Below are 17,928 nucleotides of genomic sequence, written 5' to 3' on the forward strand. Positions count from 1 at the left end.
ATCTGCCCCACTAAAGAGACAGGTGTATGGCGATGCTGACATTGTTGCAAGAAAACGAAGATACAATTCTGTCTCACTGTGTGGTTGAGACTTGGCCTCTTCCCATTGTCCCAGGGTGATGACTTTGTCTTTGATACTAGGTCTCTCTGGATGCAACCAGAATAACTGTGGACAAAGGGACATCCACTTTTAACATAGCAACAGCAGATAAATAGCTAATTTGGGGAGGTGGACGTGGACAGGTTGTCTGCCTGTCTGGGTGTGCATCAGAACCTGGAACCGTTCTGCCGTGTAGTTGATAAAGCAAAACAAGGTACCAGATTTGGCCTGTGTCCATACCGCCAGCCCATTAGGAGGCGGTAACGCAGCAATAGTTAAGTGTCAACCGCCGAAAATCAAACACGAATAAAACGGCGAAAAAAAAATGGTGTCGGGGAAAGAGGCTGCAAAGATCCGCACGTTTGTGCGGGAACAACTTCGAGATGATCCGGATTTGAGGTAAATTTTTAAATAATTGATGAGCCGTTTGTAGACGATAAAAGAAGCATCTGAAGCTGTCTAAAGAGCAGGTGTTAGAAGTGATTGCTGACAGTTTTTAGTTTTAATCAGTCACCTTACAGAAAAAAAATGCGCTTTTGACGAGAAAAGATGAAAAATAATACATTTTACTCATTAAAATGTTTTTAATGTATGTTCTTTTGTGTTACTATGGACCTTGTGTCTGAAATAAAGTTTGATGATGATGATTAAAGTGTAAATTATGACTAATTAAGGCAGGTTTAATCTGCAATGTGAAAGTCACACTATAGTTCGTGTGCAAAGCTAGCAAGATACATTGCAACTTTAATTTTCTTACTTTCTACGCAGTTTGATAAAAAAAAATACAATAAACTCAAAAATAATATTAACAATTCTGTTATGTAATGAGTGTTATATTCCACACTTTCTTTTTTTAATGCGGGACAATCGGACACCATTTCTGGAAGTGTGCTGTGTACTTTACACCTGTTGTCTCAGATAACAATCAGTTTTAGAAATTATTTTATGTTTAAGTGCATATCTCGCTCCAGTCAATGCTATTAAACAAAATGATATACCGGATTATAAATACACACAACCTTTGCCCTGTACTTCAGAATTGAGCTCAGGTGCATCCTGTTTCCACTGGTCATCCTTGAGATGTTTCTACAGCTTAATTGGAGCCCACCTGGGGTAAATTCAGTGGATTGGACATGATTGACAATGGGACTGTTACATAACGCATCACAGGATAAATCTGTTTCCGGGTCCAAATAAAACACTTATGGTTACGTAAATTGATGAGATTCATTTTATAAATGGTTGGTACAGCTGCTACAGCATCAGCAATCAAAACAAAAGGGCCAGGGTAGGGGACCTACCTGATCAGTTGTAGCCACTTCTGTTTGTCATCTGCTGGGAATCTATAAAACAACAGCTCCGGTGATGTTTCCGACCTATTGACTAGGTCGCACATCTGGAAACTGGAAATGCCTCTGGATCCCCCAGGAGGGCCTGGCTGAGGATTCTAAAGTGAGGCTGAGCTACTGCCCAGATAACCATCAGACAATGAATAAATGAATTTGCCATTTGTGTGTAGTTAGTTATGGAGTGGTTATGCAATCTGCATTGAAGATTCTGATGTAATATTGTTCATGTTTTATTCCAGTTCACTGACGATAGGCATTTTAAAGAAGCAATATTTGGCGTTGGTGGGACGTGAATCATTAAGTGCAGATGCAAAGAAATTCTTGAAACAGGTGGTTGAAGAGGAACTGCTAAAAATGCAGGTATCTTATTTTTTTCTCCCTTACATTACTTATTCATTTATTTATTTTTAAAGCTTTATGCTTTTTCTCATGATGGTATATAATGGTGCTGTATTTTTCTTTGAATGATATGACCAAATAGTTGAATTGCAGTCTATGGAACCACTTTATCCTTGACTATCAGACAATGCTTCCACCATGTTTAATCCATATTCACTCCAAACTATTTGAGGTAAATAGTTTGACCTTTCAAGGTCACGAACATTCACAGGTAGTGACCAGTAGAATAAACACTTCATCTTTGTGTTTAATAGTAACCATACTGTTGGTGTATCTGTCACTAGTTCAGAAGAAATAGTCATTCGAAATGTGTGACCTTGACTTTTAGCTAACTTTCCTCAAAGCTATATCACTTATCCTTGGCTGACCCTGAATCATTCCAGCAAGTTTGGTCCAAATCAAAACTCAGAGTTGTATTTGTTTTCACACATGGATAACCAGGTCTGAAAATACCTTCACATGTTACAGCACTTGGCTGAAATGAAACACAGGCATTATTGAATTTGGATTTTACTTAAAAGTGATTAATGGTTCAGGCCTGGAAGTCTTTGTTGTTGCTTTTTTCCTGGCAGGTGAGTGACAGCAGTGGAAAAGACCTGGAGACAGAGACTGAGCCCCAAAAGAAGAGGGCGCGAGAAAAGGAAAATGGTAATGTTTGTAAAACTGGGCCCAGCGCAAAGAGATCTCGACAGCAGTCAAACTCATCAGGTTGGTTTTATATTTTCACTAAACATAGCTTCAAACAATGACACACTGCTTGAAAATTTCCTGATGTGAAAATGTCCTCAAGCACCCCAGACGGAATTTTGTTTTGCTGCCAATTGCGTTGTTTAATAGCACAGCTTATTATTTGTGATCCCCTGAGACCCTGACATAAAGCTGACTGCTACAGAGGAATTTATTCAGTAAAGAAATATGTATATTAGAGTCCCTTTTTAAATTAAAAAAATAAAAAACTAAGAAATCACATGTAAATCAGTATTCACACCCTTTGTTCAATACTTTGATGATGCACCTTTGGCAGCAATTACAGCCTCAAGTCTTCATGAAAATGATCCCACAAGCTTGGTGCACCTATCTTTGGGCAGTTGTGTCCATTTCTCTTTGCAGCACCTCTCAACCTCCATCAGGTCGGATGGGGAGCATCGGTGCACAGCCATTTTCAGATCTCTCCAGAGATGTTCAACGGGATTCAGGTCTGGGGTCTGGCCGGGCCACTCAAGCACATTCACAGAGTTGTCCTGAAGCCACTCCTTTGATATCTTGGTTGTGTGCTTAGGGTCATTGTCCTGCTGAAAAATGACTCATTTTCCCAGTCTGAGGTCAAGAGCACTCTGGAGCAGGTTTTTTATCCAGGATGTCTCTGTACATTGCTGCATTAATCTTTCCCTCAATCCTGACTAGTCTCCCAGTTCCTGCAGCTGAAAAACATCCCCACAGCATGATGCTGCCACCACCATGCTTCACTGTAGAGATGGTGCCTGGTTTCCTCCAAACATGACGCCTGGCATTCACACCAAAGACTTCAATCTTTGTCTCATCAGACCAGAGAATTTTGTTTCTCATGGTCTGAAAGGCCTTCAGGTGCCTTTTGGCAAACTCCAGGCTCGCTGCCATGTGCCTTTTACTAAGTAGTGGGTTCCATCTGACCACTCTACCATACAGGCCTGATTGGTGGTTTGCTGCTGAGATGGTTGTCCTTCTGGAAGCTTCTCTTTCCACAGAGGAATGCTGGAGCTCTGACAGAGTGATCATTGGGTTCTTGGTCACCTTCCTCATGAACGCCCTTCTACCCCAGTCATTCAGATTCGACAGGCAGCCAGCTCTAGGAAGAGTTCTGGTGGATTTGAACCTCTCCATTTTACAGATGATGGAGGCCACTGTTCTCGCAGGGACCTTCAAAGCAGCAGGAATGTTTCTGTACCCTTCCTCAGATTTGGGCCTCAAGACAATCCTGTCTCGGAGGTCTACAGACAATTCCTTTGAATTCATGCTTGGTTTGTGCACTGACATGCACTGTCAACTGTGGGACCTTATATGCAGACAGGTGTGTGTCTTTCCAAATCATGTTCAATCAACTGAATGAGCTGCTCCACTATATGAGATGTTTTGTCTGATGTGTGACAGACTCAGAGGCCAGTGAAGATTGCAAAAGTGAAAGGGAGGAGAGTGATGAGGATCAACAAATAAAAAACCCATCTGGAACTGGACAGCAACACAAGAAGACGGCAAACCAAATCATTGAAGATGACAAAAGCAGTGAGGAGTCCACAGATGAAATGAATATGACAGATAAACATCAGAAAAAAGTGAATGAGAGTACTTGTGATGACGGTCCAAAAGAGATGGGAGAAAATGGAAGTAAAAGTGCAAAGAGTGGGAAGAAGAAAAGCAGCACCAGAGTTAAAGAAAATGCCTCACCGGGAGATGAAGAAAATGAAGCAAACACTGAGAGCAGTTCAGATGAGGAAACAGGTGAGTTTGCATATTTTATTCAGTGAGATTCAAGTGTCTTCACTTATTTTGCAAATGAAAGTGAGTGTTAACTCTTTTTTTTTTTTTTTCTTTCCAAGCAAAATTGTAGATGAGTTACCTCTCACTTGTGAGAGTTTTTCCATCCCGGCCAGTTTGTGTAGACAATAACTCTCAAAAAGGGCAATTCCATGAAAAGAAAAATTTCAGTTGTAGATTCTGAAAAGGGGTGCAACTTACCTATAAAAGCCTCAACTTTACAATACAAATTGAGTTCATTAGGAAATATCCCTTTCACAAATGATTTTTGACTCTCAAATGTTGTTGTCCATTCAGCTGCTCCCGTTTTGTGGTCGCCACAGCGGATACAGCCAGATCCGCATTTGTAGTTGGCACAAGTTTTACGCTGGATGCCCTTCCTGATGCAAATCCAGTTTTACCTGGAGAAACACTCAGAGCCGCCGGTGTTCTAAAGAGGTCTCCCATCCAAGTACCAACCAGGTCCTGCACTGCTTAGCTTCTGAGATCTGATGGGATCAGGCTGACACAGAATTGATCTGCTGCATTTTTGACTCTCAGATGATTAGTTAAATTGGTTGGTTGTCAGTTTAGGCCAGATTTTTTGGGGGGGAGGGGGGGCGGGTTTGACATATGTTATTGTTACATGATTGGGCATGTAGGGGGAGAGGAAACAGTTTTTTTTTTTTTTCAGGTTTCCTAAAACCTTTTAAATCCAGAAATACTTGAAAGGGTGTAACTTCATGTAAAATCATCAATAATTTGATTATTTCATCTTTTCCTAAAGCCTCTTCACACCGGGCCAATGTAGAGTTGCGTAATGCGGCGTACAGACTACGCAGCTCTACACCAGTCTTAAGCAGCTGTACGCTGAGTTTATGCTGCCTTACACGGCAGTATGCTGATGGACGCAAAGGGGTACGCAAGATGGATGCAAAAAATTAAACGTTTAATTTTTTTGTGTGTAGAACACTGGACACAGAAAGTACAGTTTTTAAGCAAGTCTGTGCAACACTGCGCTACTGCATGCAAGTCAACACAACACTGCTCAACTCTACTCATCCAAAAACTGAGTGCATGCATCCAGAGTGAATCAGCAAGAGAAGAGCATGTGTAGCACATGCATGTGACTGGATGATCAACGCAGCCTGCAGCGCCTGTGTGTGCTTACAACAGGTGATCGAACTGGCAGACGTGTGCATGCTCAGAACCAGTATTCTAACTGGCGTGCGAGCGTGTGGTGAAATGATCCGCACAGCACCTGTGCGTGCTTACAACAGGTGATTACACTGGTGCGCGAGTGTGTCTTGAGGCCCACTGACACGAGCATGCCATTGACTCACGCACTAGCATGACCTGTATTGTGCAGGAGAGTAAACTCGTCTTTAACAGGTGCAGACAGGACGTGAGGGGGCGCCGGTGCGTGCTATTGCGCACAGAGAATTTTGAAATGTTAAAAAAAAATTCACGCATAAATGTCGTGCTACATGGTGCCAACAGGACGTGCAGCTTGTCAAATGGAGTAAAGAAGAAGTAAACAGCAAGTGGTGACATCAGCAGATCACATCAGAGCGTAGCTCGTCTGAAGGATTATAACAAGATGTTAAATCTATCATAAACATACTGTAACAGCTGCACACAAGAAGGAAAGAAGACAGAACTGTTTTACCAAGCCATTACAATGTAAACATGACAAATAACTACGCTAGTCACCAGCCTATAGCAGTCTGCCTCTCGGTAGGAGGGGTCTGGTTAGGTTTAAAACTCCAGCTTTTGTGGCTTCTTGATTATTCTTCTCTACAAGAGTCAAGACAGAAGTCAGACCACCAGAGCAAGAATTTTAGCTGAGGAAGCTTCTGCGATTTGAAGCGAAACGTCCTCGCATCAAGCAACCCAGTCCAGTCGAAGATTCAAGCTTCTCTACTATAGACAAATAATTACCTTTTATTCATTGATTCAGGAAGCGATTAGACCCATTTTCAACAACTAATTTACAGAAAAAATGATTAATCCACCATGAAATAATTATTTTATAATGCGCAGTGTCCAGCACAGAGCACGTGGCAGGTGGTGGAATAAAACCTGGTGTCCAGCTGGGAACACAAAGGGCGCTATCGTCATGACGACGGGTGTGCAAGTATGTGAGTCAAAGTCGTGCTCGTGTCAGGGCACCTTTAATCTGTCTCGCTCTCTTTAGAATGCTGATAAAAGAAATGGGTGTTTAAGTATGCTTGTGAGTTTAAGTGGCATATTTTCTACTTTTTTTGGGGTGGACACAATTCAAATTTATTAATTTATATAGTGCCAATTCACGATGAAATCGTCTCAAGGCGCTTCACACAACATAAAAAAAAAAAAAACTGAATAAAAAATTTAAAACACAATAAAAAGATGACCATAAAAGAATACAAGAGTAAAAACACATAACACTAATGCTAAAACGGGAAAACAAATGAGTCTTTAAACGTGACTTAAAAGTCTCCACAGTATCCAACTGCCGAATGTGTGCCGTGAGATTGTTCCACAGAGCTGGGGCACGGTAGGAGAAAGCTCTGTGACCGGCAGACTTTTTATTCACCCTGGGAACACATAGAAGTCCTGCACCCTGAGAATGCAGGGCCCGAGCTGGTACATAGGGGCTTACCAGGACAGCCAGATAGGGAGGTGCAAATCCATGAACAATTTTATAAACTAATAACTACTTTAAACACAATGGACTGAACTTTGCGATCTGATGTTAAGAGCCCTGACGGGGCAGCAGTGTGTCCCTGTACATATGGAAATGTCGGTGCCATTTGCTTTTCATGTATCATTTTGAGAACGGAGCACATTTCCACCAAAAACCCCCCAAAAAGTAGGCAGGAGTGGACTGTGAGGGGAGCGAAGAGGGCTACATACGTGACAGTAAGCAACCATACACAACTGTAAGCAAGACTAGGAACGCAACCATATGCCGTCATACACCAGCCTACACAGGGACTATGTCAAATCTGCACAATTTTCCAGCATACCCCATACGCATCACAACGTAACTGTATGTAAGCCCAGTGTGAAAGGGGCTTTAAGCAAATCAGTAAAATATTTCAGGAAAAAAAAGTCTCTTTATCTGCTGGTCGTGTTAATGAATCAGCTGTAACATACGTCACAAAGAATTTTTCACAACCATGAATCAAGTGCTGCCACGTGCCTCACAATTTGGTCTCTACTGCAGTCGGTATATTAGTGAGCCCCCCCCCCCCATACCTGATATACCTGGAGTTCACAATCATTAATCTTTCTTGGCTTTAAGAGAATTTTGAAATAAAGTTTGAGGAAATTTTCATGTCTTTTTCTTGTAATGTCCATCACACTCATTTTTGTTTTCTTTAAAAAACAAAACAGAAGCATCACTGGATATCTTTTCTTCCCTGTCTAAATACCTCAAGACTTTAACTATGCCCACACGGATTAGGGACTCATGGCTTAATCTTATAGTGTGAGACTGGTTGAACTGGCACAGACTTCTTACAAATGTAACATCTATCATGGTGGAATTGTCTGAAAGCATCAGAGGGCTGATACATACCGAGTGCAGTCTATACACCACAATGTATATATACATATGTCTGTAATGTTATTTTTCTGTGTGACTTCTTTATGAAGTCTTTCATACCAATCAATCACATATTTTGCAGATCAGTATATACTTAACGCCATCCATCTAGGCTGCTTGGTTATTGAAATATACAAAAAGAAATGTTTTTTTGGGAGGGGGGGCTTTTCCTTGACCTTTGACCAAACTACTTCATCTATCAAAGTAAAATTCCTACCAAGTTTTTCTTTTACCTTTTCAGTGAATTCCTTCAAAATGTAATCACCTGTAAATATTTATCCAAGTAATATCCCCACCAATTTTGAAGGAAATCTGTCCAGCCGTTTTTGAATTATCTCGTCTACAGTCTCTCTCAGGTTACTGTTTATTTGATCTGTCACAGAACCAATGTTGAGATTATTTTATGCAATATATACATTCTCACACTCACTCACACACACACATAGTGAAATACCCTGCTACCACTGCTTTGCCAGTGCACAGGATAATGCCTGCTATCATCTTGTAACCCACGAAATAAAAAAACACAAAACAACAAAGATGAAGTAAATAGTTGGTGAACTTTGTGATGCACCAGATCATTCCAAAAAGCAGCTTTGTTTTGTTTGTAACATATCGTAGATGTTTCTGCCACCTACTGGGTAATCAGTGTATGATGGCTGGATTATGAGAAATTGGATTATGGATTATGAGCATCTTTGTTATTTATATGCTTTTGTGTGCCTCTTTCTGACACTCCATGTGCTTGTCTGTGAACTCCTCCTTTTACATCAGCATCAGATAGCGAGTTAAGGTAGTAGCTTTGGGGAGAAACATGAATTCTATCACATGGGCAAATGTGAGCCAAAATGTCCAACAGACCAGGAAAGTAAAACCAGAATTAAAAGAATGGAGATCATGTGTGGTTGGAGTTGATGCCAATTATTGTCTCAAGCATTTGAAACCCCATGCAGTGTCTGTGTATGTGCACTAGCATATACATTGCTTGTTTTATAAATAATTTTTCTCTTTTATGTGCTGAAGGAAAAATCCCAGAAGAGAAAAATGATGAGCTTGCTCAGGACTCTGACTCATCGTCATCTGACTCTTTGGAAGACGAGCGGGAAAGTGAGAAAAGGGAGAAAATGAACAAAAAGAAGATGACCAGCAAGAAAGATGAGAGTGAAAAGAATAGTAAAAGTGAAAAGGTCAGCCAGCTAGTGATGTTACAACTCAGGGTATGAAAGATGTTACAAAACATGATTGTTGTCTGATAATGAACTGCCACAATATAATGGTTTTAGGATGCAGATAACGAGTCAGATGGAAGTAGTGAACATGATGGCAGTGAATCGGATGACGGTGGAGCTGGTGAGTGTATGTGCTTCATACTGTTAGATCGAAGTGTGTACATTTATTTTGGAACTGAACATGCCTGGTCAGGACTGGGGATGTGTGCCAGTCCCATGTGTCACTGCATCCACCACACGAAGCAACCATTTCATTTCAATTTATTTGTATACTGCCAAATCACAACATAAGTCACCAAAGGCATTTGACAACTGTAAGGTCTTACGTTACCTACTCCCCAAGAAAGCACATTGGCAGCTGTGTTAAGGAAAATTCCTTCAGGCATTTTTTGATGACCATCAGCTTTGGCCATGTTAAAAATAACATAATGACAAACATACAATGACAAAAATATTGTAGCTAAGCAACAGTATACATATAGAGTCCAGTGGTTACAACAATGTGATGGTTCAAAAAACATCCAAAGGGCAAAGAGCTATCACCAGACATCAATAACACAAATGGCAAGTCATTGTCCAATTCCAATTCCCACAAAGTATTAAGTCTCAATTCAATAAATATCTCTTGTACACATCTACATGTCATCAACACACTAGTTTTCCAAACAGCTTGTAAACCACCATCAACTCTTCAAGCAGTCCATCCCCATTTCTCAACACTATACTCAACTGTATACATAGTAAAAACAAATTAATACAAACACTGAGTAGAAAGGTGGAGAATAATAATTTTTTTTTTACACAAATAATAAAAAGATGATGGGGGGGGGGGGGGGAAGAAGAACCCACCCATCCTGTTTCATGACATTGAGTGTGCATATACATATCACTGTCTCATAGAGGTCAGTCAATCTGAGGATAAATACCCAAATTACTCTTTCTGGCAAGGTTTGTAAGGTGGCCAGGTAGGTCAAAACAGTTTCCCATATGTGGAAAAAAAAAACGTGTGGATCCTCTCTATGTATATTTAATTTACTCCATCTTGAGAAAGAATACAATGTCTCTAAGCCAGAGTGAAATAGCTGGTGGGTGAGAAGACTTCCATAGTAAAAGCAAGCGACATCTGGCTAGTAATAAGGTACAGTGGATAATCTCCAACTCCACAAAGTTTAAATGCATGGTCTCATTTGGAGCGCCAACAATTGCTATCAATGGATAAAGATGTAAAGGAATGCCCAATAGACCAGATGAAGTACCTAGACTAAAATGTGTGAAGTTTTCATTTTGAACAAGAAAAAAACATGGCTCAAATTACACTGACTGGTAGAGCATCTGTCACATTTGTCTTCTGTCTGTGGAAAAATCTGGGATACTCTTGATTAGTAGCGGACCCTGTATATTACCTTGAAATGAATAAATAATAGTGTGTATCTCATTCACAACTTTCTCCCACCAACCCTCACTGAATTGCAATCTCGGCTCCTCCTTCCAAGCAATTTTTGTTTTTAGATTTGATTTGATCACAAAGATCTAACATAAAATTATAAATCTGGACTGTCATTCTGCAAAAATATTCACCAAAGGCTCTTCATAGGCGTCTCTTGATATCAAAGGTCAAGGACCCAGAGATGTGAGCATCGATGTAGAGATAAGTGAATGTCTCTACAAGTTTAACACTTTGACTACATACAGATACACTTCTGATGGATAGTCCAATAAGTCATTGAAAGACTGCATCTTGGTCTTGATCCAGAGCAGTCTTAAACCAAGATGCTCCAATTCCTCACTCATCTTCTCAAGTGCTGCAATCGTGGTATTGGTTGATTCAGCAAAGATCACAGCATCATCCCCACAGTAAAGATCAGTAACCCCTTCCTTTGCACAACCCTGCCCAACACCCGGTCAGGTCACAATAGAATAATTGTGTAATGTCACAAATTAAAAAATACTACGGTTTTTTGTTTTTAATCTAACTGGATTTTTTTTTTTTTTTTTTTTGTCTTTTATGTCATGAAGCAAAGATCTCAGTGGAAAAGAAAAATGATGAGCCTGCTCAGGACTCTGACTCATCAGAATCAGTTTCTGTGGAAGATGAGCAGGAAAGTGAGCCAGTGAAGAAAATCGTTACCAAAAAGAAGAAAACCACTGAGAAAGAGAGCGGAAAGACTCGTAAAAGTCAAAAGGTGCGCCTGCTTGTCATATTTTAATTCATAGTGTTAGACAAATGAAAGCTGTACGCTACCAAAGAGGCGATAACAAATTGAACATAATCATTTTACGCTACAGTTTGCTTCGTTGCTTTACACCTCTGATTTTTCAGGATGACAACAAAGCTATTGTGAGGCTCAAACGCTACATTTCCCTCTGTGGCGTGAGGCACAATTACAAGAAACTTTTCGATGGCTGTCGTTCAGTTCGCTCCATGGTGGCGGTTCTGAAGAAGGAACTTGAAGATCTTGGTGTTACAGGTTACTAAGAATCAAACATTTGCTTTGTACATTTCACAGTTATCCGTCAGACAAGGGCCCGAAAAAGGAACAGCATAAAAATAAGATATACTATGAGGAACCTAGAGAAAATTATTTGAATAAGAAGTTTAGTCAAACACAAGTGGACTTCCTGTATAGTCCTTAAGACCTTTCAGTAGTCATATAAATGGGATGTTCAGTGTAAATCAAGCTGATGACATCACACTTTAGGGTGAACGCCCTCACTTGATGATTTTTTGGGTACAGTCTGTCAATTTGTGCCCAGACCAACTCATTTTTCTGTTTACACAGCACGAAAGCTGAGAGTAAAATAGAGTGCAAAGTGATTTGATTTACCGTCATCACTTGTCATTGGTGTAGTTTTGACCGTAACATGAAAATTGACCAATTAGTGTCATTGGTCATCCAGTTTGAGTTGGAGTGCACCAGAAAGATATCCAGTCCAATCAATCAGCTATCAAATCAAATTTATTTATGAGATGCTTTCAAACATGTACAAAGTTTGTACATGTAAATATTAATTTTCTTTTAAATGTACATTTAAAAGAAAATTAACATAAAAATACAGAACAATCATAGGAATAAAATATAAGAGAATAAAACAAATTAGCCAGCCTCATAATAGAATTAAGTTGAATAACAGATTGGCCACGGGATTGATTCCCACCCGTGGCCTTTCTGTGTGGAGTTTGCATGTTCTCCATGTTTACGTGGGTTCCCTACAGGTGCTTCAGCTTCCTCCCACAACAAAAGACGTGCAGGTTAGGTGAATTGGAAACTTTAATTGTCCGTAGGCGTGCATGCAGATGTGAAAGTGTTTGTTTGTCTATATGCAGCTCTGCGACAGACTGGCATGCTGTCCAGGGTGAACCCTGCTTCATACCCTATGACTGACTGCTAGGATGGGCTCCGCCCCCGTTACACTTAATTGGAATAAGTGGAAATAGAAAATGGATTGATAGATGGAACACATCATTAAAGCTACATTGGTGCCATCTAGTGGTGAGGTTGTGTATTGCATTATGCCATCGGCAGTCAATGTTTTCATTCTTTAACTGGGATACATGCTCCCTTGTCTTCTCTTCTGATGAGCAACATGTATGACTCTCTATTTCACAAAAATTAGGGGTGTTCAACTTGTTAGCCTGCTCTAACAACCAGTAGACAGTGTAACGGGGGAGCAACCACTTGTTCCACATATGAAAATAAACATTAGTTAATTTAGAATTGCATTGAAAATTGTATTTCTGTCTTTTTCCGTTGAAGCAGAATACCATATATCTATGTAAGTAACTATTTAGATTGGTTGTAATTGAAGTTTGATTTCCCATTAAAGTAGCTGCTCTTCACTGTTGACCCAGATCAAGGAATCAAATGTTGAATTTAAAATAAATTTTCTCTGCATGCAGGTCGGCCATCTGTTGAGAAATGCAAAAAAGTCCGTTTAAAGAGAGAGAGGGCACAGGAGCTCGCTGAGCTTGATGTCAGCAACATCATTACCACACAAGGTTATTTTGATCTGTCACAGAACCAATGTTGAGATTATTTTATACAATATATAAACTCACTCTCTGTGTGTGTGTGTGTGTGTGTGTGTGTGTGTGTGTGTGTGTGTGTGTGTGTGTGTGTGTGTGTGTATATATATATATATATACACACACACATTCACAACCCCAATTCCAATGAAGTTAGGACGTTGTGTAAAATGTAAATTAAAAACAGAATACAGTGATTTGCAAATCCTCAACATATATTCATTTGAATACACCACAAAGACAAGATATTGAATGTTCAAACTGATAAACTTTATTGTTTTTGTGCAAATATTTGCTCATTTTGAAATGGATGCCTGCAACATGTTTAAAAAAAAAGCTGGGACAGTGGTATGTTTACCACTGTGTTACATCACCTTTCCTTCTAACAACACTCAATAAGCGTTTGGGAACTGAGGACACTAATTGTTGAAGCTTTGTAGGTGGAATTCTTTCCCATTCTTGCTTGATGTACGACTTCAGTTGTTCAACAGTCCGGGGTCTCCGTTTTCGTATTTTGCACGTCATAATGTGCCACACATTTTCATTGGGCGACAGGTCTGGACTGCAGGCAGGCCAGTCTAGTACCCACTTTCTTTTACTACAAAGCCATGCTGTTGTAACATGTGCAGAATGTGGCTTGGCATTGTCTTGCTGAAATTAGCAGGGACATCCCTGCAAAAAAGACGTTGCTTGGATGGAAGCATGTGTTGCTCCAAAACCTGGATGTACATTTCAGCATTGATGGTGCCATCACAGATGTGTAAGTTGCCCATGCCATGGGCACTAACACACCCCATACCATCACAGATGCTGGCTTTTGAACTTTGTGTTGGTAACAATCTGGATGGTGTTTTTCCTCTCTTGTCCAGAGGACACTACGGCCATGATTTCCAAAAACAATTTGAAACGTGGACTCATCAGACCACAGCACACTTTTCCACTTTGTGTCTGTCCATTTCAAATGAGCTCGGGCCCAGAGAAGGCGGCGGCGTTTCTGGATGTTGTTGATGTATGACTTTTACTTTGCATGGTAGTTTTAACTTGCACTTGTCGATGTAGCGACAAACTGTGTTAACTGCCAATGGTTTTCTGAAGTGTTCCTGAGCCCACGCAATAAGATCCTTTACTTAATGATGTCGGTTTTTAATGTGGTGCTGCCTGAGGGATCATAGGTCACGGGCATTCAGTGTTGGTTTTCAGCCTTGCCGCTTACGTGTAGAAAGTTCTCCAAATTCTCTGAATCTTCTGATTAGATTATGGACTGTAGATGATGGAATCCATAAATTCCTTGTAATTGAACGTTGAGAAACATTGTTAAACTGTTGGATTATTTTTGCATGCAGTTGTTCACAAAGTGGTGATCCTCGCCCCGTCTTTGCTTGTGAACAGCTGAGCCTTTTGAGGATGCTTCTTTTATACCCAATCATGACACTCGCCTGTTTCCAATTAACCTGTTCATTTGTGAAATGTTCCAATTAGGTGGTCTTTGAGCATTCATCAACTTTCCCAGTCTTTTGTTGCCCCTTCCCAGTTTCTTTGAAATGTGTTGCAGGCATCCATTTCAAAATGAGCAAATATTGCACAAAAACAAAAAAGTCTCAGTTTGAACATTAAATATCTTGTCTATATGGTGTATTCAACAGGATATAGGTTGAAGAGCATTTGCAAATCGTATTTTGTTTTTTACATTTCACACAACGTCTCAACTTCATTGGAATTGGGGTTTTGTGTGTGTGTGTGTGTATGTATGTATGTATATATATACAATCATCTTCACTTACATGAAGAGTAATTACCAAGTTGTAAGCATGTTTTGTTTAAAAACATAAGCACACCGTTGGTCTCAGCTAATCAGTGCAGTGGTTTTAGGCCATAAATAAACTGTAGCACTCAGGGTGCTCTTGTTCAGTCTATATGATTGTGATCAAACCATCAAACGTGCTGTTACATCTTTATTGTACATTTTGATTATTCTGATGTTTCATGTTCTGTATTGTATTTGCTTAAAATAATTAATGGCACTATTCCACACCCTGATACAGTAGGTGGTGGAATCTACCTTGAAAGCTGTTTGTGATCTGCCATAAACACAAAGTAGTCTTATATTTATTAATTTATAAGTGTTAACTTTATTTTCAGACTGGCTAGCAACATGACCAAGGTAGCGCCTTAATGCAGCGCTTCATGATGGACTTAATTGTTTGTGTGTTTGACATAGTCATCTTTTAGAAATCGCCAGCATCACATAGCGAGATGCTAATGTTAGCATGGCCAAATGGCTCCTTTTGTGAGTATTTCATTACAGATATCAGTTATAATATGGCTTTTTGTGCAGTCAGCTGCCCCAGCGGGTCCCCTAAGAAGCATGTGCTGCAGTTTTTCTGTTGAGTGAGGTGGCAGCTTACAAACAGCGCCAAGTGCCACCTTTGTTGCAAACACACAAAAGGGGCTTAATATAGAGAATATACTTTTTTTTTATATAGTTGTATATGTCCTAAAGATATATTGTAAATGGGCTGCATTTATATTGCACTTTCCATCTGAATCAGAAGCTCAAAGTGCTTTGCAATGATGCCTCACATTCACCCATTCACATACACGCTAGTGTTGGGGTGTTGCCATGCAAGGCTCTCAGTTGCACACCAGGAACAACTGGGGGCTTAAAGAACTTGCGCAAAGGCGCTTTTTTAATATTCCAATCTGGCAGGGGTTTGAATCGTGGATCCTTTCGTTTCAAACCCACCAATTAACCACTAAATGCACATTGTCCAAACCAGCAAATGCACTCCTTTCATACATACTGATAGTCATTACTTTGTGTGTGTGTGTGTGTGTGTGTGTGTGTGTGTGTGTGTGTGTGTGTGTGTGTGTGTGTGTGTGTGCGCACGCAGATATGAAAATGTTTTATAAATGATACATGATGGACTGTTTTTTCAGGTCGGCCTAGACGAAGAGGAGCCTCAGCTTTGGAGGAACACCGTAGGTCACCGCAGCCCTCGACTTATCACCGCAGTTTGAACTCCAGCTCTGATAGCGATCAGGACCACACAGCCAGGCGGCACAAAAAAGCAACAGACTGGTCGAACCTGCAGGGGATCATCAGTGATGATGCAGACAGTAACTGACAGACATTTATCCTGACAGCGTTGAGGCTTTTTGGAGGCAAGCATTCATTTTATACATTCAGAGTTTTCGCTTTCAAATCTGTATTTTACATTAAAGTTGTATTTCACGTGAATTTTGGGTTTTGTAAATTACTTTTGATACTGAGGACTGTATTCTGAATCTTTTTTGCAAACAATGCACAGATGTACAGTTGATCTCTTATTTTAATGATGAATATTGAACATTTTCTTCCAAATCTGTTGTAAAAGATGTTAAAACATTATGTCCCAGTATTGTTTATAATAAAGGATACAGTGCATCTGGAAAGTATTCAGAGCACTTCACTATGTCCATATTTTATGTTATAGCCTTATTCCAAAATGGAGTAAATTCTTTTTTTCTTTTTTTTTTCCATCAAAATTCTACCCACAACACCCCACAATGACAACATGAAAGTTTTAACTAGAGCACCATGCTCATAGTGCGCAAGCCTCCACCAACATTATTTTCCAATTCCACAAATTTGTAGTTTGGGAAAAAAAACAACCTTCAAAGTCCTGTTACAAGTGGCTTTTCATAAGTTAAATTATATGTGATCAATTGTCAGTAGCATGTATTTAGTTCATGCACTTGAATCTAAGTTTTTTTGTTTGTTTGTTTTTTGTGGTGGTGTTAGGTAAACCCCTCTCCCACAGCTATTCGGTTTCGGAATTCTTTATACAGTAATTTTTGCAGAACATTGGTTGTGTGTGCTATGCACAATTTGTCATTGCTTTTTGGCACTTGGTTTCTGACTGATAACTGAAAGCTAGACAAACAGCCATAAAATTGCAACCTCCATCCAATTTTGGTGGTGTAGGTAAATCCATAACAGAAAAATGACAGTGATTGAGGCACTTTTGATTGAGATATAATGCAAAATGTACACCAAATGGGCTTTTCAGTATTAAATTCAAATGTCCACAATCCGGATCAAACTTTGTCAGGCGATATTGAGTGCCATTCTGCACCTCACTTGAAATATGAAAGTGATTGGGGAAATGTTTGATAAAGATATACTGTTGTGCTCAAACGTTTACATACCCTGGCAGAATTTTTGCTTTTTTGTCCATTAAGAGAATATGAATGAAAACACAAACTTTTTTCACTCATGGTTAGTGGTTGGGTGACGCCATTTATTGTCAAACAACTGTTTCCTCTTTTTAAATCAAAATGCAAGAGAACTACCCAAATGACCCTGATCCAAAGTTTACATCCCCCTGTTCTTAATACTGTGTATTGCCCCTTTAACATCGACAGCTTGGAGTCTTTTGTGGTAGTTTTTGGCGAGGCTCTCTGATGGTAAAGCTACCACTGAATATGTCTTGGACTGTATTTACATTAATTACAAAGAAATACAAACAGTATGGCACTTTATGGTAAATCTGCATGGAGTAGACAGTTCTCAAAAACTGAGTGGCTGTGCAAGAAGAAGAGTGAGAAAAGACACCCAGACAACCCAGGAGAAATGGGCTTATGTGGCTGTCATTGGAGAAATTGTGCACAGTGCAAGCTTTGCATTTTGCATCACTACTCTTAGCTTCATAGTGGAGTAGATCAGAGAAGGATTTTCTTTCACCAAAACAGATCAAATCCAGGCTT

General features: G+C 39.9%; 1 protein-coding gene across 1 annotated transcript; it reads left to right on the top strand.

Moving 5' to 3' along the window:
• The first annotated feature begins 403 nt into the window (after nucleotides 1–403).
• Nucleotides 404–16,610, top strand: hirip3 (HIRA interacting protein 3). The gene is made up of 10 exons (XM_034190439.1): nucleotides 404–498; nucleotides 1,688–1,808; nucleotides 2,420–2,555; nucleotides 3,975–4,322; nucleotides 8,953–9,116; nucleotides 9,213–9,279; nucleotides 11,175–11,341; nucleotides 11,479–11,626; nucleotides 13,057–13,155; nucleotides 16,120–16,610. Exons 1-10 carry the CDS (start codon nucleotides 425–427, stop codon nucleotides 16,305–16,307), a joined length of 1,512 nt encoding a protein of 503 aa, XP_034046330.1. The 5' UTR covers nucleotides 404–424; the 3' UTR covers nucleotides 16,308–16,610.
• The last annotated feature ends 1,318 nt before the right edge of the window (nucleotides 16,611–17,928 follow it).

Source organism: Thalassophryne amazonica, chromosome 16 (genome assembly GCF_902500255.1).
Source record: "Thalassophryne amazonica chromosome 16, fThaAma1.1, whole genome shotgun sequence".
NCBI classification, from domain to species: Eukaryota; Metazoa; Chordata; class Actinopteri; order Batrachoidiformes; family Batrachoididae; genus Thalassophryne; species Thalassophryne amazonica.